This window comes from Aptenodytes patagonicus, chromosome 15, assembly GCF_965638725.1.
Source record: "Aptenodytes patagonicus chromosome 15, bAptPat1.pri.cur, whole genome shotgun sequence".
In the NCBI taxonomy this organism is placed as follows: Eukaryota; Metazoa; Chordata; class Aves; order Sphenisciformes; family Spheniscidae; genus Aptenodytes; species Aptenodytes patagonicus.
This window is the reverse complement of record NC_134963.1, coordinates 6,550,198-6,560,244: the sequence shown is the minus strand read 5'-3', so window position 1 is coordinate 6,560,244 and position 10,047 is coordinate 6,550,198. Positions and strand designations below refer to the sequence as shown.

Below are 10,047 nucleotides of genomic sequence, written 5' to 3'. Positions count from 1 at the left end.
TGTATATTTCTTTCCGTTATGAAAGACACACGATGAGCTGGAATCTGTTCACTGCATCACATAGCAATGGTATAAACAGATTTTTCACAAAAGAAGAAAAGGATCAGGCCTCTCATCCACCAGAATGCAATTAACAAAATGTTTGCTCTAACTGAAATACAGCCATTTGGTGTATTTGTTTAACGAAAGAGCAGGAACAGCTTACGCCAATTCAATCACCAAGACAGCAGCACACGCTTTTCTGTTCTTCCCATGTAGTCTCCAAATAACCATAATTCAGTTTGATATTTTGGAAAGTCTAAAGCCCACAAAATTCCAGAGAGAACAGATACCCAGCTGTTTTCTTTTTTTACATGGGTAAACTATTAGACTCCTCCTTTGTAAGATGTGACATACTGAAATATTTCCAAAATAGACTATAATAGCAGTAATCTGCCTGTTCTTTTTGTTGTGCATTTTTCTAATTGATATAGTGCACATCAGAGGGAGAGATATTTTACCTTTATCTGATTATACATCTGCAGCTCGGGGGAAGCTTTTTTTCCATATCATGTATTTGTTTCAAGTACCCATTTTTTCTCTGATACTCAAAACTATATTTTAGCTTTGTAAAAAAAGTCTGCGTGCTCCAGCATACCTGTGGTAACAGAATAAATACAAAAGGAATCAAATTGCCAATATAAAGATAAAAATGCGTGTTTTAGTAAAGAGTAAGGAAATCGGAACCGTAAGAAAAATAAGAGCAAGAAGTAATTCCTCCTCCCACACATCAAGCCCACAGAACTGAAATGGTTTCTAGATTACACAAAGCAGCTCACCCTTGAAACGCTGATGTTGAGAATTTGTACGTGAAGCAATGCAACTTTGCTTCAAAAGGTGAGGGAAAACACACGAATTCAAACATTACCTGACACAAACATGTATATAAACATGGCAAAAACAAGACAATATGTGTATTTGCATAATTTAACATTTCTACAGCAATGCAAGTGAAGACGCATGAATTCTTTTTATATCATTTTAAATGTCAGTGCTGTATATAGAATGTGAAGTGCTTTGAGTCACCGCTGTAAAACCTTTTAGTAACATACTGAAATAAAACTAAACTGCGTTTAAAAATAAATGCTCATGTACAGACTTTAAGTGATTACAGGGTTTAGTAAGGATTGAGGAAGTGACTGTAATTCTCCAACAGTGGCTCAATTCTGTACACATAGAAATCAGTCAGCTACAGAAGTGTCCTGTAAGTCAAAGTTGCCAAGCCTACCAAACTTCTCCTTTACAGCACATGTAATACCTTATATAAAAAGACAAATTAATTCAACAAATACAGCAAGAGCAAAGTGCTGCTTTCAGCCACACCCAAGCAACTCCTCCAGGCTTCAACAGGAGCCTGAGCCCAAATGGTAGCATACAAACAAGAGTAAGACCTTTTCCACAAAGGAGTACACACCACTGTATTTACAGATCGATCAAGCACACTTAGCCCAGGACAGAATTCAGACATTGTCTTCATCATAAACAACAGGCTTATTACACACTTCAGATTCTAATGCTTTTAGTTTTAGCAGGAATTTTTTGAAATGAAAGTTGCAAATAACCTCCAATGCAGTTAGTCCCTTACACTTAATAAATAAGAAGCACCAAGAATCTTCATGGCATTGAGATGCACAGAACTATTAAATGGTTTCAGAGTCTATTTATTTAAAAAAAAAAAAAAAAAAAGAGAAAAAAGTCCTTTGTTACTGCAGAAATCATAGTTTATGTTCTTCAAAGAATGGCCCTAGTGGTATGTTCAAGTGCCAAAACAAGCAGCAGGATGAGAGGCCGTTACTGCATGCCAAACCACTGCTCTTGATCTGCCCACTGAGCTGCTTCACTGTCACTGCCTTCCAAGTCCCCCTCTTCTCCACTTCCCTCCATATCATCCACATCTTCTTCCTGGGTCGCATCTGTTGGACTTTCCTCTTTTTCCATTTTCTGCATTCCTTCTAGCGACTTCTGATCATTTGGATCCAAACTGAGGAAAGTAAGAAAAAGAAAGTATTGTCCTAAAACTTTTTTCCCCCTTATATTTGTGACGTTATTGTAAAGAAAAAACAAAAAAAAAATCTCATCTTGTTGTCTGCACTTCCTGTTTAACATCATCAAGAGGTACAATTCAGTAGACGATGCAACTTCACCTCAGGCTGACCCCGAGTATTAAATCTTTATATAAAACAATTTTTGATCCCCAAGAATGCGCTTATCTAAACATCACACTCTTTCAGAAAACTGAGTCAACTCTTCCAGACAATACTAATTATAAAGTAACATGAAAGCAGTAAAAATATAAATGACTATGACTAAATATATTACGTGCAAGCAAAAAAAAGCCGATCCATTTAAGCTATATAAGTTTATAGTGGACATAATGTGCTAGATTTAAGGTAAATGTAACTTGTTCAAATCAAAACATGGTAACATTTAACATGGTAACGCCCTAAAATAACAATTAGGTTATGTTAAATTGAATCACACTATTTAAATATACTTAATAGTTCATTTTTATATAGCACCTTCTAGTCTAAAGGAACGGATCTTAAGGTGCCTGACTATATAATGATTAATAACTATAAATAAATCCATGCCTTAATCCTTTCGTTAGTCAAGGAATCGCATGCCTAGTGACATGTTTAGCATTAAAGCAGTCCCTAAATTTTGCACTTCTCAGTTCAAAGCCTTATGACCAACTAATTCATTAACAGGACATCATTTGTATGTTTCTGTTGTTTTAAGAGAGAATGATATAAAGCTACCTCTAATGCACGTCCTAATCAATTAGTGGCTCAACTTTTTACTTAGTCAAGTTGATTATTGGTTCTTATAAATACACTGCGATCTCAGAGTCTCTGCTTTACCTTAGGGCAATACTGTACTGGTCCATTGCTTCCTGATATTCATTGACAGCTACAAGAAAGTCTCCCAGTATTCGGTGCAGAACACAGTCACTCTGGTTAGCCAGTGCATTCCTCAGCAAAGCAATTCCATCTTCATACTTTTGTTCTCTACCTGTTTATATGCAAAACTACAGTTTTAATTAATAGTTTAGATAAATCTATAAAAAGTCAGCGTGTACACAAAGAGTCATCACAACACAAGACTTTCTCCCTTCAGAACTGTCAGCATGGGGGATATAGCGATACACTTTTTGCAAGATTAACTCTAAAAAATGGCTTTTTGTTGCAGTAACTGCTACGCTCACGAGTACATATACTTTGAAGTCAAAACATTTTGTTTGCAATTGTTTTAAGTGCTGGTGTAATATCAGTTGCTAGATGCAATTAATTCCTGGGATTTTTCCTTCAGGATAGAACTGATAAATCCCTGGGCTGTAACATCACTGTTGCATTCTTCACATTGATGAGGCTGCAGAACACTCTTCCATGTAAAACAGTATGCTTTAAATAAATTGACATGGGGGAAAAAAAAAAAGGAACTTACTAAGAAGTTCTGCTTTCTTTACCACAGCTTTAATGTAATCAGGTCTTTGCGTTAGCGCTTTGTCCAATAATGTTTTTGCTTTTTCCTGCGTGACTGGGTCTTCGAGACAGACTGTTGCTAACAGAGTGAGCGTCTGTGCATTTGCTCCCAGAGTTTTATACACGTTATTTGCCATAACCATAGCTTCACGGATACTGTTGGATGCTAGGTAACATTCGATGAGACCTGATGATATAAAAAGGAAAACATTTCAGTTTTTGAGTTAGCATTACAGACACTCACCCCTCCTCAATTATTTGCACTTAGTAGCAACTCAGACACCGAACAACTGACACTCCAATAAGCAAATGCAAATTGCAATTGAGAAAGTGACTCTATACATTTTAACATATCCATTCTACAGATAATTGACTTCATCACTTTTATTTATGGGCCGGTACTAAAAAAGCCTAAGACTAAGTACACCTAATCTAAGATTTTTGTCCAATTCCAGTACTGAGATATTAATGCTTCACCGGGTCTCTTCACAACTCACTATGTACTCGAAGCTGCTGTTGAGATCAACAAGATTTAAATAAATATGACAAAAGTATGACAAAACGAAGCTCCCAGTGGAACTAACCATACAGTTAACGTCATCATCCAAAAGTGATCTGCTCAGAACACCCAAGTCTGTTTATATCCAGATTAAACAAAACAAAAAACAAAAAAAAGCCCTGTTTGAAAATAATTCTTATAAATACATACATTCTTTAGTATCCCTCATCTGACCTCTTCTACCAGAGCCTTCTAGGTTTTCGGGTAATAATAATTTACTTACTAGAAAGTCAGCAGGAGAAAAGAACTCCTGTCTATTCCCTTGCCTAGTCATCATCATGACACCACCTTTCACACCAAACTAATACTGTATATGTGAGTAGCTTCACTTCACTCACCTTCATAGCAATCCAGCCTGCAAGGTGCAAGACGTATTGCTTCACGGAAGTGTATAATTGCTTCTTGTACTCGGCCCATATTCCTAAGAGCAGCTCCTTTCAGCAGGAGAGCTTGAACACTGTTACTATTAAGCTGGATAGCTTTGGCTCCTAAGTATAAGGCACGGGAGTATCGTTTACTGTAGAAACTATGACACCTATGGAAAGACAAGAGGGATTGTAAACATGTACTGCCTGTGGTGCCTGTGTACATTCATAAGGTTTAAAAGCAGAAAGAAGGAAAAAAAAAGAAAGAAAAAAAGAAGTTACAGGCAACTGTTGAACTTCTTGCATTTGAAGTTAAGAATATGTGTTCAGGAAAAAAAAACAACTCTTCAGGAGTTTAAAAAAAGCAGTATCAATATTAACTGTTACAGCTATTTAATGTATCGTTGTTATTGCACAGGTGTGGTAACTCTCAATAGGTTTAAACATACAGAAAACAACCAAAATAGGTATTTATGAATAGCTAATTTAAGTTACCCTAAAACCAGAATAGATAGGATAGAAAAGCACCTTCTGAACAAAAACGCTGAATCCACTGTATCAACTGTAATCCACTGCATGCAGCAAATAGAGTGGAGGTAAGAAAGGAAAGAAAACTTACCCAGATACCACCCAGGGTTCCGCATGTTGATCAGAAATATTGAAGAGACGGCAGCCCAAGTTCTCCACATCCTCTAGTCGACCTTCGCGTGCCAATAAATAACCATATACATCCATTCCTGAAGTGAAACGTTTGAAGATCAATCATCAAGAAATGGAAAGTTCATTCACAACAAGAAAAAACAAAAACGAAAACAAACACCTACTTTAAACTGTGCAACTACCAGCAACGGTTCAAGACACACAGCTTCTGAATGTAAATTCTGAATTGAAATCCAGGTACAACAATATGCAATACACCACCGCATGCTTGATTGCATGTAGCTGCTACTCCAATGTCCCTCATCAGATCATTACACTAGGTAAACTTTCTTTTAGGATTTACTCACCTTTTATTAAGTAAGGATCCAGCATTTGTGCTTGTTCAAATTTTAGAATAGAGTTTTTATTATCTCCGGCTCTGAAATACAGGTCTGCTAAGCTCCCCAGTAAATCTACATTATCCCTCAGCAATGACTTTTTCTCTAAAGAGCTTTAAGAGAAAAAAAAAAAAGCCTGTTATTTATATAATGCCATTTTAAAGATAATTATATATAAATATATTATTTCATTACATCATGCTCTTTGAACTCTTACCAAATGGTATTTATCGCTCTTGTGTTATCTCCAGTATGCACAAAAGCATATGCCTTGATCCACACTGAAAGCCAATCCAAGTTAGGAATACTCTGAATTACGTTGATTGTCATAGAGGCCACTTCCGCACCTTTCACTGACAGCGAGAGCAAGCCTGTTCAGAATGGTATATACATCAATTTCAGCCACCATAAACTGCTTTTAATACAAATTAATTGTCTGAAGACCAGAAACTCCATCCCTTGACAAGCATAAACAAGCAGCTTGTTACAATGCTTTTTGTGCTTTGCACAGTGTAGGCATTACATATTACATGCAAATGCAAGACAGTTACCTAGTCCCAAGCATAGTTCAAATTATAATACAGTTTAATACTGAAATACTAACAATGTGCAGACACCTACCTAGTATGGCATCAAGTGCTAAAGGGCACTGCCTTAGTACTTCTTTGTAGCTCGTAACAGATGAGCGTTCTTGACCTGCTTTCTTGTATAAATTTGCCAACATCATATTGATCTACAAGCAACAGAAATGTTGGTAGAGTCAAGTATGAGAAAGGAGAAAGCCTCGCTAAGAAAAGGTCACAACTTTGTCTTCAAGCATGCCTGCCTCCCTCCCTCCTGGTTCTGGGCAGAAGACAAAATTACCTGCTCTTCTTCTGAGAACACTATAACCTACCATACAGTATAAAATTAAAATTGTTGTTTCTTTCCGAGTCCAAAGATAAAATTTACCTTCTTTTGTATTTGCATTGTGCATCTTGAAATCTCAGTGTTTTGCACATAAGAAGTCAAAAGATGGGCAAGCGTTTATATATGATGCCAAGAAGGACCTGTATATCCATTACATTAGCCTTCTTTCAGTTGATCTCTCCATATCAATGGAAGTCTTTGAGAGAATTAGCTTAGGAAGGCAGAGAAAGTTTCCATTTAGCTTCTGAATGAAGTCACGATTGATAAAAGAACAGAAATGATTTGAGCTCTACACAACACAAGTAGCTGGTTTCTGCTACGATACTTTATTTTACTAGTGTGTATAGGTAAAAAGTTTGCTTTTCTCAATCTTTTCTTCTTTTTCTGTTCTGTAAGTTGGTCTTTAAACAGAACACTTAGACGTTACTAGAGTCTAAGCCACGTACACTGTTAGCACAATACGGGAATACTGTTAACATGAAACATAGTTGATTGACCTGATACGTTAGTCTTTTAAGCCCTTTTGACATAACAGAGCCAGCAAGCAAAGACTCAACATATTTGGCACTGCAGACCACAATGGGATCTAAATATTTAACATTATCTAAACTGTTATTAAAAAGGATGAAGAGGTTTTAAAAGATGGGAGCACTGGCATTCCTTCTACTTGCCAAAGTCTTCAGCCTTTCAAGCATCTTGCACTGCTCAAGCTATACAGTAAGACATGAAGCGCCATTCCATATGCATTCTGGGTTCAGGAATATATTCAAACACTTGCTCAGTTTGAGCAATCACAATTTAGCAAGTTATGTTGACTGATAATAGTGAAAACACCTCAGAACAGTCAACCTTGTGAGACAATTAGGCTACAAGTCTCTCCTTCAGCTCTAGCAGGTGACAGCGTGCCTCTCCTGTCCAGTGATACATAGCTCTTACATGGAGACTACGACTCCATTTTGTGGTTATAGCCAGGCAAAGTACCTTAATTTAAACAACTGCTTTGGCTCTTACATTTACATGTTTGACTCAGAACTGCAGAAAATTATTCAGTCAGGTATCTGGTAATTGCTTACTAACTTGCAGTAACTCAGCTGTTTGCAATCGCATAAATTTTTCTTCTGGTAGATGTGATCCACATTGCTTTTGTTGAGATCATCCATTATTCTTTGCCCTATGAAAACTATTCATGACAACATGCGAAGAACTATCGAATGGATGATACAGATTCCAAGCCTTATGTATAGATATACAAATGCTTTACAAACTTTTAGAATTTTAAAAAATATTGTTTCTTCATCCTTGTACACAAGCACAATTCTGTACCTGCCATGTGCAGTACTAAAGGGTTAACCAGGTAGTTCACACAAATTAAGAAAGATGCACACAAACATTTAACTCTTTCCACTTTTTTTTAATTCTTTCTAACAGAAGGAATACAAAATTTGACTGATTTTAAAGAAAAGAGGCCAAATAAACTAAGCTAATGTAAACACTAGGAAGTGTTTCCAAACAACATTTAACTAATACAAAAGCAAATACCAAGACACAAGGACATTATACCTATAGGCTACATTCTTTTTTGACCAGATACTGGCCTATAGATTCAAGATATGCTGACCAAGGACTTGTGACAGAAGTCTGCCAGAACTAACCTTTGGGGTCCTCTGTCTGGAAGGAATCCCATCCAGAATAGCAATGGCATCTTTATCTTGCTTCAGCATTGTATAACATTCAGCCATTTTATATTTCACTTCAATTTCAGATGGTAAACACTGAAATAAAAAGCAAACTTTAAAGTACGATGCTGTTTTAGTCAAGTAAAAAAACTGAGTAAGGTTTCCTCATTAAATGCTTACGCTATGTTGAAAAAAATCTAGTGCAACAAAGTTAACAATGCAACCTACTGCTAGCTCATATGGCTCCTGTCTTCAAATGAAAAGCATAAACTACACATACAAAAAAAAAAATCTCATGTTCGAGACCATATTACGTTTTGTATTAGAAAACGCCACACTGATATTTTCAAAACAAGTTAGCCTTAAACATCAGGTTTATTTGACATGGTAAATCCACAATCTAATGCTGTAATATTGAGTCAGAAATATTAATTGTAAGGGGGAATATGATCATTTTATGCAGCACATTAGTCAATTTTTACATACCTGGCTTTGGGGAGTTGATGCGGCATTCCCAGTAGAAGGTCTCACTTTTGAAGTTTTACTTAATGCTTTTTTCTGTTGCAAGGCCATCGTGTACTTACTTACAGCATTTCTATATTCTTTATCATGGAAGAGAGAGTCTGCATGATATACAAGGAGCTGATATTTCTGAGATGGTGAAAACAGTTCCCTAGAAGAAATGCAAACAGAAAGGCCGAGATCACCTAACTGCATAAGAACGAAAACCTTACAGATCCAAAGTATTTGTAGCTTTGGTTTGTCTGGCTTCAACTTCCAACTGCTGCTGCTTCTTTACTACATTGGAAGGGCCACTACCCCCTCACAAAGGGATTATCTCTCAATTTCTTTTGTCTGTATACAAACAAATGTAATAGCCACTCCCCACACCTCATCAGTAACAACAGCTTTTCTTTAGCTTGGTCACTGCTTTCCATAATGGAGCAGCCCCCATTCTCCCCGTAACAAACCACCTGTTGTCAACGTCCACTAAAGCACATCTTGTTTGAATGGCCTCAAGCCTACAAGGCAGCCCAGCTCCTTGTACAGCTATCCTGGTCCTAATCCACACGTTCCTACGTTTTACAAACCCCTTTTATAACACTTCCAGTATGTTCCCAGAAGTGTTGAAGAGTTAGGGTTTCAGAATGGGATTTTGGCTTCAATTAGTACCTCAAAACCCATCCAAAATGTAAAATGATACCTTCCAGGGAAGTCCTGAAAAATAAAGGGAATCACTTGAGTCATGGAAGAGCCACGACCTACACAGCGCACCCCTGGAAGGAGAAAATCGCTCCACCTCTACCAGAACGCCCATGTTGTACCGCGTACCCCAAAGGGTACAGGCTGCGCTGCTCATGCTGAACCCCGGACTGAGAGGCGCGCAGACAGAGCCGGGCTTCATCCCCTGCAGGGCCGGGGACAGGAGCACGGCGCCCGCACCACAGAGCCCGGCGGGAGGGACAGCTCTAAAAGCGAGCCTGCCTCCTTCCCTGCTCGTAGGACTCCCCCCGCCACCCTGCGAGGTGTGTCCCCCCCGCGGCCTCTCCCTCAGCACCACCGGTCCCTTCAGCCCGCAGCCACCCGGCGCGCCCTCTCGCGGGAGGGCCACTCACGGGTTATTGCCGCTCATCGTGAGGAGAAGCCCGCTGAGGAGCCGCACGTTAGAGTGGAGCCCGGCGGACGCCATCTCTCGTACGTGCTCCACCACACTCATGCTGGCGGCGGAAAGGCGCGGAGCGGGAGCGACTCACGGCTAAGAGTAAGGCAACGCCGCCGCCGCCCGCCGGCACTCCAAAATGGCGCCACCGAGGGGGCCTCGCGCGCCGCCGCCTGCAAGCGCCCGCCACACTGCCTTCACGGCGGACGCGGGGCCCGACAGGCGTGCGGGAGGGCAGCCCGGGGCTGGGCGCGCCGCGCCAGGCCCCCGGAAGCCCCGCGCCTGCGCAGTGGCGGGGCCGGGACGGCTGTTGCTCACCG

General features: G+C 39.3%; 1 protein-coding gene across 1 annotated transcript; it reads right to left on the bottom strand.

Moving 5' to 3' along the window:
* Nucleotides 1–452: 452 nt before the first annotated feature.
* Nucleotides 453–9,860, bottom strand: ANAPC7 (anaphase promoting complex subunit 7). Its single transcript, XM_076352891.1, has 11 exons — nucleotides 9,684–9,860; nucleotides 8,554–8,740; nucleotides 8,044–8,163; nucleotides 6,104–6,215; nucleotides 5,700–5,853; nucleotides 5,453–5,595; nucleotides 5,065–5,182; nucleotides 4,419–4,615; nucleotides 3,484–3,708; nucleotides 2,901–3,051; nucleotides 453–2,020 (listed from the first exon to the last, which is right to left on the bottom strand). The coding sequence occupies exons 1-11, from the start codon at nucleotides 9,782–9,784 to the stop codon at nucleotides 1,831–1,833; spliced, it is 1,698 nt and encodes a 565-aa protein (XP_076209006.1). The 5' UTR covers nucleotides 9,785–9,860; the 3' UTR covers nucleotides 453–1,830.
* Between the last annotated feature and the right edge of the window lie 187 nt (nucleotides 9,861–10,047).

Bases quoted from the DNA above. Each gene is read 5' to 3' on its own strand.
- ANAPC7 (XM_076352891.1), bottom strand. From the start codon at position 9,784: ATGAGTGTGGTGGAGCACGTACGAGAGATGGCGTCCGCCGGGCTCCAC. The intron at 8,741-9,683 runs GTGAGTGGCCCT...CATTTCTTCTAG, and splicing joins ACGATGAGCGGCAATAACCC to GGAACTGTTTTCACCATCTC. The intron at 5,854-6,103 runs GTAGGTGTCTGC...CATTCTGAACAG, and splicing joins AGCACTTGATGCCATACTAG to GCTTGCTCTCGCTGTCAGTG.